This window comes from Pagrus pagrus, assembly GCF_965226575.1.
Source record: "Pagrus pagrus genome assembly, chromosome: 4".
NCBI lineage: Eukaryota > Metazoa > Chordata > Actinopteri > Spariformes > Sparidae > Pagrus > Pagrus pagrus.
In genome coordinates, this window is record NC_140188.1 from 19,374,000 (window position 1) to 19,394,681 (window position 20,682).

The 20,682-nt window shown below is 40.8% G+C and overlaps 5 protein-coding genes across 6 annotated transcripts; 3 read left to right on the forward strand and 2 right to left on the reverse strand.

The window, feature by feature from the left end:
* The first annotated feature begins 721 nt into the window (after positions 1–721).
* On the forward strand, positions 722–3,113 carry lrrc51 (leucine rich repeat containing 51). The gene is made up of 5 exons (XM_084350104.1): positions 722–1,040; positions 1,218–1,289; positions 1,669–1,874; positions 1,975–2,123; positions 2,710–3,113. Exons 2-5 carry the CDS (start codon positions 1,238–1,240, stop codon positions 2,834–2,836), a joined length of 534 nt encoding a protein of 177 aa, XP_084206230.1. The 5' UTR covers positions 722–1,040; positions 1,218–1,237; the 3' UTR covers positions 2,837–3,113.
* An 11-nt stretch (positions 3,114–3,124) lies between these two features.
* On the reverse strand, positions 3,125–8,347 carry lamtor1 (late endosomal/lysosomal adaptor, MAPK and MTOR activator 1). The gene is made up of 5 exons (XM_084350105.1): positions 8,102–8,347; positions 6,722–6,867; positions 6,536–6,613; positions 5,377–5,500; positions 3,125–5,101 (listed from the first exon to the last, which is right to left on the reverse strand). Exons 1-5 carry the CDS (start codon positions 8,141–8,143, stop codon positions 5,009–5,011), a joined length of 483 nt encoding a protein of 160 aa, XP_084206231.1. The 5' UTR covers positions 8,144–8,347; the 3' UTR covers positions 3,125–5,008.
* A 569-nt stretch (positions 8,348–8,916) lies between these two features.
* Positions 8,917–14,423, forward strand: sfrp2l (secreted frizzled-related protein 2 like). Its single transcript, XM_084350102.1, has 3 exons — positions 8,917–11,084; positions 12,134–12,214; positions 12,356–14,423. The coding sequence occupies exons 1-3, from the start codon at positions 10,559–10,561 to the stop codon at positions 12,748–12,750; spliced, it is 1,002 nt and encodes a 333-aa protein (XP_084206228.1). The 5' UTR covers positions 8,917–10,558; the 3' UTR covers positions 12,751–14,423.
* Positions 12,389–17,033, forward strand: tomt (transmembrane O-methyltransferase). The gene is made up of 5 exons (XM_084350103.1): positions 12,389–12,437; positions 15,867–16,134; positions 16,215–16,411; positions 16,599–16,721; positions 16,817–17,033. Exons 2-5 carry the CDS (start codon positions 15,873–15,875, stop codon positions 17,012–17,014), a joined length of 780 nt encoding a protein of 259 aa, XP_084206229.1. The 5' UTR covers positions 12,389–12,437; positions 15,867–15,872; the 3' UTR covers positions 17,015–17,033.
* A 595-nt stretch (positions 17,034–17,628) lies between these two features.
* On the reverse strand, positions 17,629–20,193 carry anapc15 (anaphase promoting complex subunit 15). 2 transcript variants are annotated; one of them, XM_084350994.1, is made up of 5 exons: positions 20,103–20,193; positions 19,646–19,767; positions 19,507–19,566; positions 18,807–18,947; positions 17,629–18,564 (listed from the first exon to the last, which is right to left on the reverse strand). In XM_084350994.1, the coding sequence occupies exons 2-5, from the start codon at positions 19,763–19,765 to the stop codon at positions 18,517–18,519; spliced, it is 369 nt and encodes a 122-aa protein (XP_084207120.1). In that variant the 5' UTR covers positions 19,766–19,767; positions 20,103–20,193; the 3' UTR covers positions 17,629–18,516. The 2 variants fall into 2 exon arrangements, with proteins under 2 accessions (XP_084207120.1, XP_084207119.1); XM_084350993.1 differs by having other exon boundaries at positions 18,807–18,950; positions 20,103–20,191.
* Positions 20,194–20,682: the final 489 nt, after the last annotated feature.

Genomic DNA, 20,682 nt, shown 5'->3' on the forward strand with positions numbered 1-20,682 from the left:
GATGTGTGGGCCTCCTTTCACATTTAGCAGAGGGGGAAACAGTATCTGACAGTAATACTCCAAGCTGTCAGGATGCGTTCCCCCTGTTGTAAATGGTCAAATTTATAGATATCAGCCTGAAAATCACAGGACTTGTCTGTTGTGGGGAAATAAGTCAGCAGTATGAATTTGAAAGATGTGCGAGCCTCCTTTCATATTGAACAGAGGGGGAACAGTATCTGACAGTAATACTCCAAGCTGTCAGGATAAGACAAATATGATAAAATAGCAATTTATATTTAGCCTATAAATAAATGAGCATTCTTCCAAAAGTCCATAATATTCAAAATGAAAAGTCTCTCACAAATATAATATTTTTTATTGATAGAAATAACAGTAGTTGGTTGTGTTAATAAAGACATAAAAACACAAACATATGTGCTGTTGTCCCAGTTTAAAAATATAACTAGACAGTCATGAAATTTGGATTTCACTTCTACAATTCAACATCTTCAGATACAACTCGCTAACAAAAGTCAGTTTTGAACCTCAGCTCTCTCCACACTGCCTCTGTAGTACGAGCACAACAGCTCGGGGGCGAGCTTTTTGTGAACGCGCGCTTCCTTCGCCCATCGGGTCATTCCGGAAGGGGGCGGGACTAGGGGAAACGCGTCTCGACGAGGAAACAGAGCTCGATACAACACCGGTATTGAATTTAAATGTGTTTCCAGCAAGCAAGAGAATCATCCTACACACAAACACCGATTTGTGTAAACGAACACATCGGTCATTGTTAGCCGGGTATTATCACGGCGACAAATTAAAAATCACAAAATATTCATATTTTACTAGAAGCCAGTGGGCAAACCCTGTAATCTACACAGATACTGTAATCCAACTACAAGTCCCACAATGAACCGGGTCGTTTCCTTGGAGACGGGTTGTTGTCTCTTCGGCAAGGCTAAATGTTTAGCTAACGCTATATGTCACATCGAAATACGGATTTCTAAATAACTTAAGTTTAGAGGACTGTTACTGTAATAGGTTTCCGTAGTTTGTTGGTAAGTATATCATATTTGTGAAGTTCATTAAGGTAGTTCAAATACAAATCGGGCAGAATTGGGAAATGTGTGCTTGTGTGGATGATGTACCATAGAAATGTATCATTTATAGTTGCAAATTACTGGTGCTTCTGGGGAATTACTGGGTCAAACCATGACGTCACTGTCCTCCCACAGGTGAGTGAACAGGTGTGAATATGTATGGAGCTCCAGTGGATTTGTCTTTTAAACAAATCAGCAGTTTGGCAGGTAGTACACTCTATCATATTCCTGAAATACGTTTTAGTTTCACCTTATAGTACTCAACATAACTGTTTATTTCCTGTATTAACATTATTATTAAGGAATAACTGCACCTTTGTTGTAATGGCTGCACGTAACAGTGAATCACAGTGTAATCAAAATAATTAATAATAAGTACACCTCAGAAATAATTTTTCAGTATATCTATGTACATAGTTTGTCATACACATGTACATATAGGCTGTATTATTCTTCTCTCTAATACCATTTTAAGCATTTAATCTACTAAATAATGAATATATCAATGTAGATGCCCTTTCAAATCAAAGAAATCAACAAACAAGTAATGAATATTTTCTGTATGTATTTTTATTCGCGGTCTCAGGTGCATGGATAGAGGAACCACGCACCAGTCTGCGGCCTTTAAAGAGAAATTCAGAGATGAAGTACCAAAGTCGCTCCCTGCGTCTCAGTAACAACGACATCACTGAGCTTCATGACCTCCAGAAGCCTGTTAGACACTTCCTGGCTGAGCCTTCCCTGCTCGCCTGGCTGGACCTCTCCTTCAACAAAATCTCACACATAGATCAAGTAAGCTCCCTTCTCTCTGTGTCTTATTTGCATGTTTGCTTGCAGAATTGTCTTCTTTACGTCAAAATAAACCTGCAATATGTATGTTCCTGTGTTGCAGGTTTTGTGCGAGCTGCACGAACTGCGTGTGTTGTATCTTCACGGCAACAGCATTTTTATTCTATCAGAGGTGGACAGGCTGGGAGTGCTGCCACATCTGCACACCATCACTCTGCATGGGAATGTCCTAGAAACCAACAACGCTTACAGGTGGAACAAATTCACCACAAACAGTTACACACACATCCTGCTTAGATGTGAGACATTTTTAATTCTCAGCCATTGTTTTGTTGTTCATTTATAAAAACTGAATGTGAATAAGCATGGTGATCATAAGCACCCGGCAGTTATCCACAACAGCTGGTAGTTTGCCGAGACCAGGACCAAATACAGTCAAAGTCAGCACCTCATACTGTCAAACACTTCAGAGCTGCAGAGTGAGGGTTTTTCACTTATGCTACATGAGTGCAAGGGTGTCAATGTGTGTGTCTATGAGAGGCTCGAATGCTTGGCAAGCATGTAGGTGCAGAACATTGGGACAGGTGCTTAAATGCAGATCAAGCTCATATTACATATCCTAGTCTGCGTAGCAACACTGGTTACAAACACACAGCGAAAGAAAGAGGGACTGCTGGTCAAAAGTCTAGAGTTTCTCATAGTGTGTGTGTGCGTGTGTGCGTGTGTGTGTGTGTGTAGCATTAGCAAGGAAGAGATAAGGTCACCTTTTCAAAGTTTACACAAACTGTGTGTAAACCTTTTTGTTCACATGTATCAATGTGTTTTTTTGTGCATTCAGGAGTCGTGTGATTTCTGCTCTGCCTCGGTTAAAGGCAATGGATTTCAGTGCTGTGACAAGCCAGGAGCGAGTCATGGCGAAGGTTTGGCATCACAGCAACAACCGCAGCAGGAAGACTGTCCAGTGACTGCTGGTTCATATCCAAAATGTTTTGTGCTCCACATCCTTTTCAGGAAAACCTCAAAAATATGAATGTATTGTATGTTTGTCTGTATATCTGTGTTGAAATCAGCATTGTTTTTAATGCTTATGTTTTATTTTGAACTGCTTGAGTGAACAGTTTATTATTGGATAGTCTGAAAAGTCAATGCTTTAGCCATCCAAAATGGTCATTCTTTTTCAATAACACGGAGGCTAATGTCACTGAATGATCTGTACATCATATTGGAAGATTTACATAATAAGTCACAAGTGCTTATGTTGAAAATTTTTAATGAATTAATTAAACCAAAAAACAAACAAACAAAAAAGAAAAAACAAACTCTTAAAACTTTTTGGTACTAGCCTAAGATATTACAAACATATTTCAGGTAGTATAACACAGTTGAGTAACAAACAAAAACTGAAAAAAAAAAAAAAATGCCAAGAACCCATTGCAAAAAAGCTCAAATCAAAAGCGTGGTTGAAATAATCACAGCCAGGTTGCAGATCATCCCTTTAGAGACTCAAGAGCGGCTCACCGTGCTCCCTGCCCACGCATACAGTCGCATGCTCTCCTCCGAAGAGCAAATATACATTTAAAAACACAAATAAATAATCACAAAAAAGGTCTCGGATCATTTTATCTGCGGTGGTGGTACATAGATTGTTAACGCTCTCCCACACTGCTACAATGGTTAGTTTTCTGATTAATATGAACCACTCAATCATATAACAATCTGCAGCGAAAAGCTTTTTTTTAAAAGTCGACAAACGCAAGCCTTAAAAGTGTTCTTGCGTTTCGTAAAAACGTTTCGTCGTCACCACAAGATCATAACCAATCCTGACCAATGAACTCTCTACGAAAAGAGGAAATTCATACAATCCGTCATCTGTTTTTTTATACTCAATCGGAAAATTCTATACATAGAAGGCATGAATGCACGATATCTGTCCCTGCACCCTCCACACACCAACCCCCTTCATCTCTGTATGCATCTACTCCTACATATTAGATACATGAAGTTCTGGGATTTGATTTAAAGAGTCTGCCAGCTCATTTTGTTAGTGCTAGAAAACTGAAGAAGACACATTACTGTCTGTAAACTGGAGAACGTGTGCCCCAAGAAAGCTCCATCTCGTGACAAAAGTAGTCCCACCCAGCACCCCCCTCCTCCTGCATGCGTTTGCACTCATGATTTGGCCTCAACTGGAGTGACAAACTGGACACGCCTAACCAACCAGGCCTGATTCACTGTCACTTTCTAAACATAAGTACAGTGAGAAAAAACAAACAAACAATGAAACTCACTCAAGTCAGATTGGTTTACTGGTTCATGTTTAGGCTGAAGTGAAACATGCCAAAAGTTGACTTAATGTTGATGCTCAAACCTAGCCAGCCTTCATCGTGGCTATAGGATAACAACCTTTTAAATTATGACATATTAATATTGAACATATTCTCCTTTTTTAAGTTCAGATTTTTACCTTTTTGTTGTTGTTGTCATCCAAGGACAACTTAGCAGAGTTAAAGACATATGAAGTGCAAAATTAAAGCCAGGTTGCAAGTTTTATATCCAGGTAAACAGCTAAAATACTCAACCATTGCACTCGCACCTATGGTACTGTGATCATTTCTATTCCTCCTTGCCACACAGATTTCTCATTTCTCCTGTTCCAAAATCCAACAGCTCTGTCCCAGGTTATGAAACTGTATATTCTTGTTTTTCTTCGGAGAACAGTCTGCCGTGTGGCCCGAGTATACAGGCTAGAGAAAATAAAACAAAGATACTGAGACAGCCCTGAAAACCTAAAAAGAGATAAGAGAGATCACCAAGAAGGATGAGTGATGGTTTTTCCACAGTTGGTTCTGAGAGAGCCTGTGATCCACACATACAGAGGAGGCCTTGTTGCTGTAAATATCAGATCACACCCCAGTGGCCCATTTACAGTAAACACTAAATAACAGCCATGGGGTGCAATCCTACATCATCTCTGTCTTTGTAGCAGTTAGAGGCATAGCTAAGAAGCACAAGGACCAAGATGCTTTAATAAAGGGTGAGCTGGAGTGGAGGGTGAGGATGTAGAGGTGACAGAGAGAGAGAGCGAGAGAGAGAGAGAGCAGGATGGGAGGAACAATATGCAGGCCAGAGTTGCAGAATCAGGGAATGGCAAACTGGACCACCAGTTCTTCTTTAGCATCCACTTTGATTTGAGAAATTGCACTGTAAGCGTAGGCTGCTATCTTGGACACCTGAAAAGAAAGAGGAAGACAGTTAAGAGTTTATGTGTTTATGCAAAATAAGTCATATACACAATTTTACTGAATAAAACAAGAATAGTCGAAGGCAAAAGCAGTAACAGAAAAGGGTTAAGTTTCTTTTAAGCCACACATTTCGTCATGCCTCCCAACACTGAAATACCAAACAGTAACATGTTGCATACCATTTCCTCCTGGTGTTAGATGTAGCCAACAACAAAACAGCACATGCCAACATATTTCTTGTGTGTTAGTGTACGATTGATTACCTGCTGAACATCTGAGTATGGCACCAGGTCACTCGCAAGCACTTGGTGGGGCTGGCTGGTGAGGGAGGGGAGAGCAAGGGCTTTCTTCTGTGGCAGACTGTTGCTCAACATAGCCAGCTTTGTACTGAAACATAAAATAAACACACGTTTAATAAGACTATTGCTCCATCATTACCTAAACTGCAGTTTAGACTTTAAAACAGTTTGTCCACCACACATCACCTTGTCTCTCGTGTGTTTTAGCCTAAACAAAGCTGCTGTGTCACTACATCTGAGGTTTAAGGTAAAGTTTGAGGCCTAAGGTGTTGCAATTTTCTGGTTGAATCACTTCCTCCATCTCCCTCTCGAGTCACTGGGTTGGTGTAGAAATTTCAAACATTGTAAACAGTTTCAGTTTTCCCACCTACATTGAAGCCAGCACCAACCATGTGTCCCAACCAATCAGTACATGCTTCTGGATACACACCTGGCTCACTTTTGAAACAGACAACTTTTCCCCCCTCGCATTTCCAAAGTGGTATTATTGTTGCCACCGCTGTCGCAAAGACAACCAGATTGCTAAACATTTTCCTCCAAGTGACAACAACCGAACTCACAGGACAAAACCTTAGTTTATTCATAAATTTAGTCTGTAATGGAGACATGAACACAGATAGAAATGTTGCCAAACTGGATCACCAGTCAGCATTACTTTCATGCCCCGTGAGAGATGGAGTGGAAGTGCAAGGGAAGTTTATAGAGAACCAATCTAAAACGTTGATGGTGGTCAACAAACTTGGCAATAAACTTGTGTATGCCAGGTTAAGTTGTCTTTTCCTTAACCTTTAAATGATTGAGCTACAACCAGAATACACACCGCAAAGCACCATACAGTAAAGACAGCACAAAAGCGCACAAAAACTCAACTAAGGCCATTATCATTATATGGCTCTCGCAACTAAAACACCCATGATAGCTTACCTACTTGTATGATTCAGCTGCTTAACAACCATCTTCAGATGAGTGCAATGCACACAAATTCGTCTCATTTTAAAAGCCAACGCTTGTCCAAACAGAGACCCACACGCTTCCCATATCCATACACATAAAACAAAACAGAAAACTGCAGAGCAGCAGCAACCTTCCACAACAACGATTACCCAACAGCTCACCCACATACCTGTATTGCCGAGCTTTGTCCATGTATTCATGCTGCTCCATCATGACGGAGTCAGCTGCTGAGACATCAATGATGTTCCTGACAGAAAGGAAATAATGGCAGGTTTATTAAAAGAACCACATGAAAGTGCTTTATTATTATTAGGAAATATGCAGAATCTGAATCAGCTATGCAAGCATGACTTACTGTGCTGTCTTGGTGAGGATGGATGTGAGGAGGGCCTGTTCATCTGTCCGCGCTGAGGGGACACTGGGAGTGAGCCAGTCGGTCCCATTTGGGGGTTTGCTGACAGGGTTCGGGTGGGGGATCAGCGGCTTACGTTCATCAGGGTCCTAGAAAAGGTCGAGCAGAATACAAATTCATAATTACAAAGTTATTTTTAGCTAATGGCAGTTAAACAAATGAAGTTAAGATGTATAGCAACAAGAGTGCCTGAAGTAATGTTTACTTAATTGAGCATGACATAAGAAAACAATGGATAACAGTGTGACCCGTTAGAAGTGGTTTCTCCAATGGGTACAAAAAGTAGTTTGTTACCATTAATAATTAGAGAATGTGAGGAAACTGAGGTATCACTATTCCTTACAGAACCTGCTCTCAGATCAGTTTCACCAATCTTCCACTCACAGTCAAACCTCACAAGAAACAAATATTTAATCCAACTACAACAGCTAGAGCCAAAGTTAATCACTGATCATACATAGCTTCCTTGTTGCCAGTAAAACTGGACTTCTATCTGAATGACTAACTCTAATCAAGTTCACACTGATTTGAACCAACTGGACGAATTGGACTGGGTTTAACTGATGATTATACTATATTAAATGAGGCAAGGTTACATTTTCAGACAAATACATATTAGTAACACAGGTACAATATAGGATAGATATGTCTTACTACTGTGCTCCTTATGCTATTGGACCAGACAACTGCACGTGAGGGCAGCTTACTAAGTGAAGGAAGAACTGACTTGTTTCCTTAAACCAAAAATACCAGGAAATCTTGACAGTCATATGACACAAAACACAACAAGACCATGGACCAGAATATCTACTCCTTCTGTCGTCGGTGGGCACGTTTGTATCACAATTCAGTACTACTACTGTACTTCATTTACTAGTAGTTTAATTATTTACAGATTACTTGAAAACAAACAAACAAGAATGTAACTAAACCATTAATTGTCCTGTGCTGCTAATCTTTAAAGTAGCTGTAAATAAGTTCTCATATGTAGCCTACATTTATCTTCAAAACGCGTTTCTTTGCCCTCACAGATGTGTGGGGCTTCTTCCCTATGATCGTTTTTCATGTGAGTGCCAACTTCTCAGCCTGCCCTGGGCCAGGCCTTTCACGAAGGCTTAGGCTAGCATGCTAAAGCTGCTTTTCAGGTGTCACTTTCACTTTAACTACTTAAAAACAACCACTTGGTAAATTCGTCACACATTAATCAGCTGCAAATCATGCATAAAACATCATGGCTGAATAAAAGATAACATCTCGCACGTCGCTGCTTCATAAAAACATGGTTATTAAAGGGACAGTTTTAGCCAGCTAGCAGCTAACTACCTGCTCTGTGGTCTCGTTCTCGCTGCTGTAACAGCAACCCATGACAGCGTCCGAGGGGCGAAGCTACACAACCCCAGCTTCCCTGTTCTCCGTCAGAAACGAGACGTGTTTATCTTCTCCAACAAAACATAAAACTTCTCCCCGGCGTGGTTTTACTTGAGCTTCATCTAAAGGTAGGAAGCTACTGTCAACAGCAGCAGCTCCTCGGACGAGCTATCACATGACAGCAGCTCTGGTGCAACAACATAGGGACCACTTCCGGTATTTGAGAGGCAGCTGCGGCCTTCGTCACGTGACGGGGGATTTTTCAAACGTGAGCTTTGTTTTTCGGGGGAAAAAAACAGATGGAAAAGATTAACATTCCCGAAAAAATGTAAATATTTTATTACATTTAAAAAAATAATTTGTCCTTTGTGAGCAAGACCAAACTGCATGAGAGGAGCCCCTTAAAGACAGATTCATAGTTTTTGCATCATGCAGTGCATAAACAAGAAATACTCATTCATCGTAGGAGTGTTGACTGACCTATAGCTTTGGGTGTATAATCTGCTGTGTGCACTGGACTCAGTAGGAACTTGGGAATGACAGGGTGGGCCTAACAGAGGGCAGCAGGGACCCAACAGTGAATATTGCCCTTGTGCCCTGACAGGTCAATTCAGCCATGCTTGTAGAGTGTTGAATTATTGATCCATTAACCCAAAAAGTGTTTTGATATTGTGCAGTATAGCTACTGTTTAAACTCCCTACTGGTATGATCTTGACATAAATATGAAATGTATTATTTACTCTGAAAAGTAGCCAGGTGCAGTCCTTCATGTGACAAATGTAGCTTTCATGCACTGCGCTATAATCTAGCACACTGACAATTCAACCTGCTCAAGCAGTGTTTTCTCTACTTTTTCTCTGAAAGAGTGTAGCAAGTTTAGTCATATGCAAACATTGCAAATGTTTAATCAAACTCAAGATGTCTTAATCTATAAGAGGCTACGACTGAGCATAATCAAATAGACAGCTGCAGGAGAAGGGAACAGGACGAGGCATGTTTCACCCTGGAACAACATGAAAGGCTCACTGATGCCTTCTGGCTGAGTGTGATGACAGAGAACCACACACAGTGCTTCTCCGACTGACACACAAGTTAGATTTTAGTTCTAGTGACTCATTTCACAATACAGACAGTGTTTTTCAAAGCTTGTCATACATCGCATCACACAATCATATTGTTTCGTCTCTTACGAGAAACGTTTGTGAATACTTCCGAGTTAATTATAAGTGTCTTGCAAACACAAGCAAACTATATAAATATACTGTGTGAAATTAAATGAATACAGGCATGATAGTACAAACAAAACAAACATTAAAATAGAAAGTAATCCAGCACAAAAAACAATAATTTACTACTTCAATGGCAGACATCACCAAGCAAAGACCTGGATTCAGAGACAAAAAGAAAAAGATTTTTGGACTGAACGAGCAGCATCCTGAATTGAAAGTTGCACTGTTTAGCTTCATGTAATCCTAATCCACACAGTAACATTAATTTCCACAAAATCATATGCACAAATGACAGACAACCGTTCTGTAAAAAGTACTAGCATTGCAAAGAAGCAATAACAGTGGTGCAAAGAAATATAGAATAAATATTTGACCAATATGTGTACATATCATGGCTGTATTAAATGCATGTGTACATACATAGCCTGGACATATTATACACAGTGTGCAGGATTTATATTGACACATTATGTAGCTTACACCAAAGTTTAAAGATGCATTATGTAGTTTTGGGAAAGAAATTTCAATCAGAATAGAAAAACTTCATGACTGATTTTTTTTATGTCTAAACAATCTAAATAAACAAACTCTCTTTGTTTTCATGACTGAATAAACAAACTAATCTTAGAGGACAACACAATTTCATACTGTTTTACTTCATTTATATGTGGCAGACCCTGCCACCTTTCTGGCTTCAAACAGTGTTCTGGGACCTTATTTTCCTCTGAGAACAGCTTGTTTATTCTGTTATGGAAAAAAATACATATTTCTGAGTTTGTATTATTACCTCATTAATGTTGTAAATATTAAAATTCTGAGTTTTAATGTCTTCTCCAAAACTACACAGTCCCCCCTTTAAAGTATAGTTTGACTGTACAGGGCAAAATGGTGATTATACTTCACTGGAGTAGTTCACTTTTCCTGCTCGGTGTCAACCACAGTTTGCACTAAAGAAACACGGTATTAAAAGAGACTCTCTGTCATGTCTCTGACAACATGCCGCCGCTGGCACCGTGAGGTGTGGAGGCAGACGCCAGTCTGATGGCTGGGAGGCGCCTGCCCTCTCATTAACCCCCCGTTTCCTCCACACCTCTTCGTTTACACCTTCAGGCCGGTCAAGTCCAGGCAGAAGTGCAGCAGCTCTGTCGCCTCCAGTCTGCTCTCCCAGGAACAAACACAGCTATGTTAGTCTCTGTGCTCAGCTTTATGCTCTTGTTTGGCGGTTCTCATGCGTCTGACACCGTGGTTCCTGCCCAGCTCGGGCCGCCGTCGCTCGGGTTCAGCTCCTCGGTCCGCTCGGTGTGTAAACCCATCCCGAGCACCCTGTCTCTGTGCCACGGGATCGGCTACAGGCACATGCGGGTCCCCAACTTGCTCGGCCATGACACCCTGAGGGAGGCCCAGCAGCAGTCGGCGGCCTGGCTGCCCCTCATCTCCAAGCTGTGCCACCGGGACACCAAGAAGTTCCTGTGCTCGCTGTTCGCTCCGGTGTGTCTGCCGGAGTACAGCGGGCCGGTCAGCCCCTGCAGGAGCCTGTGCGAGGCGGTGCGGGACGGCTGCGTGCCCGTCATGAGCGCGTTCGGGTTCCCCTGGCCGGAGATGTTCAACTGTACCCGGTTCCCGCGAGGGACCGAGCTCTGTATCCCGGCAACCGGAGAGCACGAGGGGCGGACGGTGGAGGAGGTCAGGCGCGAGGAGGCCCTGAAAGGTCAGAGGACAGATATCTCTGTCAGGCTTTCTAACTTTTTACTTAACTATGATAACTTTAACCTCTCACACTATCTCAGAAACACTTTCACCATCAAATATCTTAACAGTGAACTCATAAACACATTTTTCATGTTCATGTTTGAGTGTGTTGTGTTTATGGTCTGCCAATACAAGTTTTTTTGCACTATATCCACTGCAGTGTCCCCCATAAATTCACAATACTCTCTCGGTGCCCTACACCACCAATGCTATACCATTCATACAAACATAGTTCTGTACAATGCACACATTGGATTCAACCGATATCAGCGTGCCAGTATCATCGGCCAATAGCTTGTGACAGATATCGGTATCAGCAAACAAGCGACAAGAAACGTCAACAGCAGATGTTAAAGATATGTTTGAGTTCATTTGGAAAGCCTTCGTTAGATAGTTATTCAGCCAGCGTGCTGCTAAATGTTTAACCGCAGTATCTGAAAACATGAAGTAAACTAGGAAGTACAAAAGTGGCATACGCTGTCTCCATATGCATTTTTCTTTTTGGACTTAATGACGTATTGGCCCTCAGGCCTTCTTCAAGATCACCAAAACATGATTAAAATAGTAAAAAAAAAAATGCTCACGGAACCAGAGTGTGTGCATAATTGTTTTCTACTTTCACAATAGTTAAATAACCAAATTGTAAGGGTCCTTCAAAAAGTTTAACTCTAATATTGATATTGGTGTCAGTCTCACAAGGTCATAATCAGTCAGGCTGCAGTACAAATAATGCACAGATTGTGTACGGCCCAAGGTGCTGGGATATAATGCATATAGCTTTTGAAAGTTATTTCTTTAGTTTGTTTATTTTTGCTGTTGTAACATCTACATTTCGCTCTGGCTTTCATTGCAGTTTATTCCAATCTTTTCTTAGAATTGCTTTACATGCCTTGATCCTGGAGTTTCTGCTCAACGACAACAGTCCCACCAGTCAAAGTGACTTTGTTCAACATTTTTCAGTTATCTAATGTTAATGCTAAAACCACTCCCACCTTTTCCTCCCCCCAGGGAGTGTTATCTGTGATGCCTGTAGTCTGGCTGCTGAAGGAGAGACTGACATCCAGGAAAACTTCTGCCGCAGTTCATATGGTGAGAGCAAAGTGATTTAGATACCATAGGTTGCAAAGTACATCCCTTTTTCTTCGGGAATGGAGCAGAACAGCATCCAACCATCTGTGTTAATACAAAACAGTATAATATGTCTGAAAGTTCTCTCTGTCTCTATCGCAGCATTTAAGATGCGTCTGGGAAGTGTGTCGACAGTGGGAGGGGACCGTCAGCTGGTGCCTACGGCCCGCAGCCGCATCCTCAGGTGGGCAGGGGGAGGTGCGGAGAGGGCAGAAGGGGTCGGAGGCGCAATGGCCCACAATGCTTTGTGGCTGCAAGAAGGAGGTACCTGTACTTGTCCTGGCTTAGACTCTGCGGAGACAATCGTAGACAGGGGGTTAGAGGAGGAGCAGACGGATAAGAGACAAGCAGGGGCCCAGGGTGGATGGTACCTGGCCCTGGCTCAGGCTGATGAGGGAAGACTGGTGCTGACTCGACTGGTGAAGTGGACCAGAGGGGACAAGGAGCTGAAGAAGTTTATCAGAGGTCTCCTTAAACAGTCCTGCCCAGAGCTGTAGATAGGGCTGCATCAATTATTTTCATGACCAATTAATCTGCTGATTATTTCAAAAGAATTTTGAAAAATGCTCATTACAGTTTCCCAGAACCCAAGGTGACTTCTTCAAATTGCTGCTTTTGTCCAACCAACAGTCCAAAACCTGAAGACTCTTTATTTATCATCATAAAAACAAAACAAAAAAAGCAAATCCTCTTGTTTAAGAAGCTGGAACCAGCATATGTTTGACATATTTGCTTGAAAAATGACAGAAACGATTAACCAATGATCAAAATAGTTGGCAATTAATTTTCTTTTGATCAACTAATTGATTTATCAACTAACTGTTGCAGCTGTAGACAGGGAGGTAACTATTGCAGTCCTGCCCTGGACGTTGCTTTGTGATCCTAATATGCTGTTAATAGCAACAACCAAAATTAAAGTTATCAAAGAATGAGTTGGGAACAAATTGGGAACAATGTTCTGCTGACAAAAATGTCCCAAATAACACTAAATAAATCAGTTGATGCAGACCGTTGGATACTATGTAAATGAACCAGTGTTTAAAGATTAGTTCACGGACGTCTGTAAATCTGCATACTGGCCACTCTTTTGATTAATTGTTCCTGATTAACTCTAAAGAAGGTGCTAAATTCCAGGTAATCAGTAACCAATCAAGTCTTACTTGGTAAATGAAGATTATTTTCTGTCCCATCAAGTATCATGACATCATGATTACTTTACCATTACTCACCATGTTTGTGTTCCTTCATGTCAAATACAGCCTCATTTTAGCAAACTGACCAGTAGGCGTTTTTGATTTTGATTATTAGTTCACGAATGACAAAAGACAGAGAGCCCGAGAGTCAATAAGCCAATCAAAAGAACTAATTGCCAACTGTTTTGATTATTATTTTATAGTTTCAGTAAATTCAAACATTTGCTGGTTCCAGCCTCTTAAATGTAAGGACTTGCTGCTTTTCTTAAATTAAATGTCTTTGGGTTTTAGACTGTTGGTCGGACAAAAGAAGCAATTTGGGAACGTCACTTTGGTCTCTGGGAAATTGTGATGAGGATTTTTCACACTTTTTTTGACAGAGTAAAAGATTAATCCTAAAAATAATCAGCAGATTAATCAATATTGAAAATAATCATACATTAAAGCCCTGTTGTTTCCCTTTTTGTAATTACCAAGTACCCCATCATTTTAAAAAATCTCACACAGGCGTTGATGGTAATGCATTGTCTCAAAAGTTACTATTGCACATGGTATGCAAAAGTTGTGTAATTACAACTGGGACGATATTTGTGTATTTTCTTGTACATTTGTATATATAGAATCAAAGTGTTTTGATAGTGTTTGCAGGGGTCTAAGTTTTCTATTGATACATATTTGGTTTGAAGCATTTGTTCCTGTAATCATAAAATGTTTTCTAACACTACCATCATCGTAATACTTTTCTACACAAAGCATAAGCAATAACTATAAAATACCTGTTTTTCTTTACATTTTATTTTACCATTTCGTTTCACAGTCGCATCAAAGTCTTTTGATGAGTGAAAACACTCACTGTGAAAAGACAAGACAACAACAATCACGTGTTTGGATGCCATAATCTCAAGTCACATCAAAAGAGAAGCACTGAATAGAGAGAAATTAAATGTGATGTCAACAATAAATCATTAAGAGCTGAATTTGGTCTTTTTTGTTCATTCATTATATCTATTTGTACTTATCATGATTATACTGAAATTTTTAAAATACTGTCATAAGTCACATTTGATTATATTTCTTACATCACCTTCTGTATGTGTGTGTGTCTTCCTTGAGCTTTCCATCATGACTCAGTAAAAAAAAAAGAAATTTGATTCCACACAGACACACACCTGTTGATGCTGACTCGATATATCAAATGTCTGTTTCTTGCCGCCTCTCTTTGTCACACTGTATCTGCTCCTATTCTTATCCTATATACCTGGACACAAGGTTATCTGTTTGTTGGGTCAAAGATGACAAAAAGTGCTAGAGAGTTAGTTGCTGTCACTGTCTGTTAACTGGAAATAATTACAGGACATGCACTGTCCTGCATGTGATGCATAAATTATTCACACCTCCAGGTCTCTTACCTTCTCCTACAAACACGCACACCTCTCCGTCTTTCTACACTCCTCTCAGCCACTTTAATCTTCATTATCATCCGCGCTGCTGCCGCTCTGCTTTCACCAGACTTTTAACAAAACAGGTGAGTATGTCAGCTTTTCATGGGACAGTAAGAGAGACTTTAAGTCTGATGCAAATATTTTGTTAGATTATCTGTTGTGTGCGGTGCAGAAAGCCTGAAGAGTCTACAGTTACCTGAGGCAGTAGAAACATCTAGAGAGGCACAGTGCATCACATCCACCACAGGACTGAAGCGTGAAAGGTTGTCACTGTGCAGTCTGCTCGAGTGTAGTTCAAAACTAGGACGGTTTGTCACGTTTGAAATTTTGTAAAGATAATTTGATTAATAAAATTACCTTAATTGTTGTTGTCATCTTTAAGTATTTCCAAATGTACCTGACACAGTGATGTATACTTCTTTCTTTCTCTTCTTTCTTTGCATTCATTTGAGGGTTTTTTTTTTTAGCTTTCTGTAGTTTTGCTGTAATAATTTTCATGGCTTAGATCATTTAACACATGGAGCATTATAAGAGCACCAGCAGCTGCACAGAAAGAGTTGTATTCATGAATTCCTGCGTGTGAGACTGATGAAAATGATATTGAGACTTCAGCTGCTGCTTAAGGAAATGAGTTGATTTGGTGACTGTCAAAGTTGTTCTTTATCCTCAGATGTCCTTCTTGTCTAATACCAACTAAAAAAGTGACCAGTTTTAAGCAAGACTTATCACGCTGATTTCTTACACTGCAGGGCAGCACAGTTAGTTTTAAAGGGACATTTCACCCCAAAATAAAAATACATATATTTCCTTACCTGTAGTGCTATTTATCCATCTAGATTGTTAGATGGATTGTCTCTTTACAGAAACCATGACCTGATTACTCAAGATAACTTTGGCCTCCACCACATGGCCTCCAGCTCCTTAAAACAAGGTATCATATCATGAATAATGGATTTACTCGTGCTTTTCTTTATGCAGGATAGGATGGTGTCTCCTGCTATTGCTCTGGCCTTCATTCCCCTCCTCCTGACACTGATTATCAAGTACCGTTACTACTTTGTGTTGTTATATCGGGCGGTCCTGGTCAGGATATGGAAGGACTGTGTTACTGGTCTGAGCCGAGAGGAGCGCGCCTACCAGTATGTTCTCACTCACGCCACCCCTGGAGACCCTGACAGCATCCTGGATGCCTTCGATATCTGGTGCAGCAAGGTGGAGTTCATCAGCAACATTGGGCCTAAAAAAGGTGAGGAGATCCTTTACTCTATACAACAACTGTCCTGATTATGAGCATGATTTTTACATGTTTGGTTCATCTGCATGTAGGGAAGATCCTGGACCGGTTGCTGATGGAGCAGAGCCCCTTGACGGTGCTAGAGTTGGGTGCCCACTGTGGGTACAGCACCGTGCGGATTGCCCGGGCTCTGCCTCTGGGTGCCCGGCTCTACAGCGTCGAGATGGACCAGAGGAATGCTGCCATCGCTGAGAAAATCATCCGCCTGGCAGGGTTTGACGATGACACGGTGAGACAGCAGAAACATGTCACCTTTAATCCAAATGCTCTCCACTTTAGTCATTTTAAAAGCCCCAAATGACTTATCTAAAGGCAATCATGATTATCGTTTTGCATAAATCTGGGACATTTCCATTTCATTTATTGAATGTGAAGAGTATTGTATCTTTGAGACACCCATGCTGTGTGCTCTCCAGGTGGAGCTCATCGTGAGGCCATCCGATGAGGTGATCCCTCAGCTGAGGTCCAACTATGGTTTGGAAAAGCTAGATTTTATCTTCATGGACCACTGGAAGAAATGCTATGCCCCTGATCTGCAGGTGACTAAAACAAATCATTCTTAAATAAATACATTATATTTTGCCACCTGATCCACTCCTCCAGTTAAATGATACTGCCTGTGTGTGTGTAACAGATGCTAGAGGGCTCTGGTCTGCTGGGAAAAGGATCTATGATTGTGGCCGACAACGTGCTGTTCCCCGGAGCTCCAAAGTTCCTCAGGCACATTCGTAAGAGCGGCTTGTATGAGTGGAGGATCCACCGGGCCATGCTGGAGTACAGCAAAGGCATCAGGGACGGGATGGCTGAGCTGATTTACCAGGGAATCAAGTAGATGAAGTGGCAAGAGATGGATTGATGAGGGTATAACCCATGTTCAAAGAAATTTTAAATAAAATTTTGAAGGAAAACATAACTGTAACTTCTTCTCTACAAGGTTTGATTCACCTGAAAACTGTCACATCTCAGTATGTAGTTATTCAGAGATGCAATGGGTGGCAACTCAAGGAAACTTCATGAATGTCTTTCAAAATACCTCACTAACAGCACCCTCTTCTGTGAAAAAGGGAACTATCAGGAAAATGTACTGTCATGTACAAATTTAGTAACACCACGTGCACAAGTTATTTTTACAGAAACAACATCCACATTTTTATTCCTGCTGGGGATCTTCGGCGCCACCCACAGTTTCTGAGTGCAACGCCACTGTTGTTAATAAAAATCCCAGGTCCATAACAGTTTGTCAGATGTAATGTAGGTGCTGACTACAAACAAGAATCATTACGTCATAACAATGTTATGTGTTGTTAACTTGTATGTTGACACATATTTAACGCTGTGATCCTACTCTCTTACCGGAGTTACATAGTGCAGAAACAAGTGATGGGGGTCAGAGTGGCTGAGACAGAGACACCATTCACCCTATTACAAGACACTGTAACATCAACATGATTTACATAATGTTGCTTTAATAAGACATTAAATATAAAAAAAACTGAATAAATTTGGTTTCATCAAAATAATTTAATACAAATAATCAAGGCTCCTGTTCATTTCAGTACAAATAATCAACACGTCTGTAAGGACTCCTTTAGCAGAACATAAGAAATTGGATAGACAGTGTGTGTGTGCATATTTACATTACGATTCTTCAGTGGTGATGGCTGTTGACATTGTAAAAGAATATTACAACGCATTTTCAATAAGAAGTGTCTGAACATAAAACTATTTCACAAGCTTTTAAGAAAATTCAGATATCTGTAACAAAAGATAAGCAGCATACACAACACTGCTCTGAAACAGAATTGTACCATATGGTGACATCTCCTTCATAGGTAACAAATTATTTAGCTGACTGAAGCGTTGTTTGACCTCAGTCAGCTGTTTGGAGGCTATCCAAGAAGTGGCACATGACCGAACATATGACAAGGTCATAATTTAAAACAATACCATTTTGTGTGTGTGTGTGTGTGTGTGTGTGTGTGTGTGTGTGTGTGTGTGTGTATTTGACAGATTCACACATTCCAACTAAAAGAAAAGTCAGACGACAGCCGCCAGTGTTTTAACAATGTGAACGTGTGCCAGGTAGCAACACTCAGCTATTTCCACCGACGTCCAAACTGAAGCTTGACATAAGACACTTGTGCTGAATTTACCTGATCTGCTTCCAAAGCACCTTGGTACAGCTTTGATTCAGTTGTGTTCTTTTCCTGTTTACACAAAAAAATAAAATGTATCTGTGTCCTCGACTGAAGGGGCTGCAGTCATGTTTTTACGTAAGAAGTAAAATATCCAGTGCCAAACAGCTTCATCAAGACCAACATGGTCTTTTTTTTCTCAAATCATCCATTGGTCTTGGTCTTGATCTGGTCCCTCCATGTCAACCTGAAAGAAAGAAACAAACCCAGATTAAATAAACGTACTTCTCTGTTTGGAGAGAGGACAGGGAGCTAAATTTCAGAGTATTTTAGAAATATAGTAACAGTGCCTTCCATCAGAAAAAGTACTTTTAACAAAATCCAAGTCAATGCTTTTAAAAGGATGTTAGAGAATTAATTCCACTTTGTAAAGACAGTGTTTACTCTGTAGGGTTTTTTTTTTTTTATACAAGTCATACATCAAAGCACCTCATTGATCTCGCCGTCATCGGGTGACTCGTTGTAGTCATTCATCTCATCCATGTCCTGCATGTCCTCTTCGTCTTCAGAGTCTTCCTCGCTGTCCTCCTCATCCTCGTCGTCCTCCTCTTCCTCGTCTTCATATCCCCCCTGCTGACAGGTGAAGGCAGACAACATAAATGCGGGGGACTATGTAACCAGTGTATGTTTCACACTGTAGCACAATGCATGTCAATTTATAGGATTAGTTCACCCAAACATGAATATTCAGTCATTATCTACTCACACCGATAACGGTGGAATGTCAGTTGATATTTTGTAGTCAAATTAAACGCTTCATAAAGCTCGTCCAGCATAATCCGAGTCTCCTGAAGCTATAAGATCCCCAAATTGATTTGAAAATATGTTATTTACTCCCCTTTTCAAGCTGAAATCATCCCTGTAGCTGCTAAGCCAAAAGCATTAGCACGCACCCTGCCTGAAGTTGCTGCACAAGCTTGACCAAGCGTTGAGGGTGCGAATAACATCTTTACAAAATGAATTTTGGATCCAGGGGCTTCCAGGGAATGGGATTACGCCAAATGAGCTGTATGGAGCCATTTATGTTTTTTGGTTGTTGTTTTAATGACTGAATTTTAATTTTTTGGTTGAACCTTTCCTTTAAAATGCATCTGCGGACTATATCTTCAAGGCTACACCTTCACATTACCTCGAAAATAGGTTTCCCGATGGGCATCAGGTTGTTGTCCTTCTCAGCGATGCTCTGCAGCTGCGGTGGAGACGGAGTGTTAGTATGTTCAAGTATCAGCATGAAGAGAGTGAGAAGGAGACCAGGGGTGATTTGTTACCCAGGTTTGGTGCTGCTGCTCCTGCTGGTGCAGCTCGGTCTCGTCCACACAGGGCCGGTCCAAGTTAAACCACAGGGACTCCGTTATCCGGGGGAAGAGAGAGGGGAACAGCGTGGACATGTCTGACAACAACAAATACAGTGTCGACCAGCTAGCTTCTGTGTAGCAATGAACAGCTTTTACACAATATAAACAAAGCCAGGAAAACCCAGGTGTTTACGAGAGAAATGGAGCTATAAGGCATGTGTCGGAGCAAATGTAAGAAAAGCAGCAGAGAAACACAATTTTACACGACACGGTAAGTTAACGTAACATATCGTTAAAATACGATTTAAAGTCTTCCGGTTTTCTAACATAAAACCCCAAAACGTTAATGTCACCAACGATGATCTTCTAGATAAAGAAATAACGTCATAAAATATCATATTTCACCCCCATTTATATGTCGTGTACGTACCTGCCAATCTCTCGCTCCAGCTTTCAAAAAAATTCAAAACAACTTTAACCGGAAATCGCTGGTGTTCACCCAGAGGTTCCCCTCCTTTCCGGTGTCACCGCACAAAGGTTCCGCCTGGGAGCAAAAACAATAACGTACTTTAGCGAGGGACTGTTGAGCTAGAGGACAACAGGAAAACTAATTTTATTAGTTAATTTTCTTTCATCTATAAAATTGTCTCTTGTAGCCTACTTTAAAGAGTATTTTTTTGTCACTGCCTACACTGTTATTATGTCAGTCACAGCATACATACATTCAACATTGAACTGAGTTACCTCCTTCCCTGTAAACTGGGTTATTACCTTCACTGAAATCTCTTCTCCATAACTGAAATGTAATAGCCTGTACATACTAGAGGCAGACTGATTATCGGCCCTTGCAAATTATTGGGCCGATATTTAGCATTTTTCAGATAATTGTTATCTGTGATTATATTCCGTCAGATTGCCAATAAAATGAACTAATTTTAAAATGTGTTACTTTGGCTCTGATGCAGCATCCTCTCACAAAATGTCCCACCCACAACACTTTCTGATTGGCA

Excerpts from the sequence above, each read along its gene's own strand:
- tomt (XM_084350103.1), top strand. The coding sequence starts at position 15,873 with ATGGTGTCTCCTGCTATTGCTCTGGCCTTCATTCCCCTCCTCCTGACA. Across the intron at positions 16,135-16,214 it reads CAACATTGGGCCTAAAAAAG|GGAAGATCCTGGACCGGTTG; the intron begins GTGAGGAGATCC and ends ATCTGCATGTAG. Across the intron at positions 16,412-16,598 it reads CAGGGTTTGACGATGACACG|GTGGAGCTCATCGTGAGGCC; the intron begins GTGAGACAGCAG and ends TGTGCTCTCCAG.
- lrrc51 (XM_084350104.1), top strand. The coding sequence starts at position 1,238 with ATGTATGGAGCTCCAGTGGATTTGTCTTTTAAACAAATCAGCAGTTTG. Across the intron at positions 1,290-1,668 it reads ACAAATCAGCAGTTTGGCAG|GTGCATGGATAGAGGAACCA; the intron begins GTAGTACACTCT and ends TCGCGGTCTCAG. Across the intron at positions 2,124-2,709 it reads GAAACCAACAACGCTTACAG|GAGTCGTGTGATTTCTGCTC; the intron begins GTGGAACAAATT and ends TTGTGCATTCAG.
- anapc15 (XM_084350993.1), bottom strand. The coding sequence starts at position 19,765 with ATGTCCACGCTGTTCCCCTCTCTCTTCCCCCGGATAACGGAGTCCCTG. Across the intron at positions 18,951-19,506 it reads TCGGGAAACCTATTTTCGAG|CAGGGGGGATATGAAGACGA; the intron begins GTAATGTGAAGG and ends TTCACCTGTCAG. Across the intron at positions 18,565-18,806 it reads ATGACGGCGAGATCAATGAG|GTTGACATGGAGGGACCAGA; the intron begins GTGCTTTGATGT and ends TCTTTCTTTCAG.
- sfrp2l (XM_084350102.1), top strand. The coding sequence starts at position 10,559 with ATGTTAGTCTCTGTGCTCAGCTTTATGCTCTTGTTTGGCGGTTCTCAT. Across the intron at positions 11,085-12,133 it reads GCGCGAGGAGGCCCTGAAAG|GGAGTGTTATCTGTGATGCC; the intron begins GTCAGAGGACAG and ends TCCTCCCCCCAG. Across the intron at positions 12,215-12,355 it reads CTTCTGCCGCAGTTCATATG|CATTTAAGATGCGTCTGGGA; the intron begins GTGAGAGCAAAG and ends TCTCTATCGCAG.
- lamtor1 (XM_084350105.1), bottom strand. The coding sequence starts at position 8,143 with ATGGGTTGCTGTTACAGCAGCGAGAACGAGACCACAGAGCAG. Across the intron at positions 6,868-8,101 it reads AGAACGAGACCACAGAGCAG|GACCCTGATGAACGTAAGCC; the intron begins GTAGTTAGCTGC and ends GACCTTTTCTAG. Across the intron at positions 5,501-6,535 it reads GACAAAGCTCGGCAATACAG|TACAAAGCTGGCTATGTTGA; the intron begins GTATGTGGGTGA and ends TTTATGTTTCAG.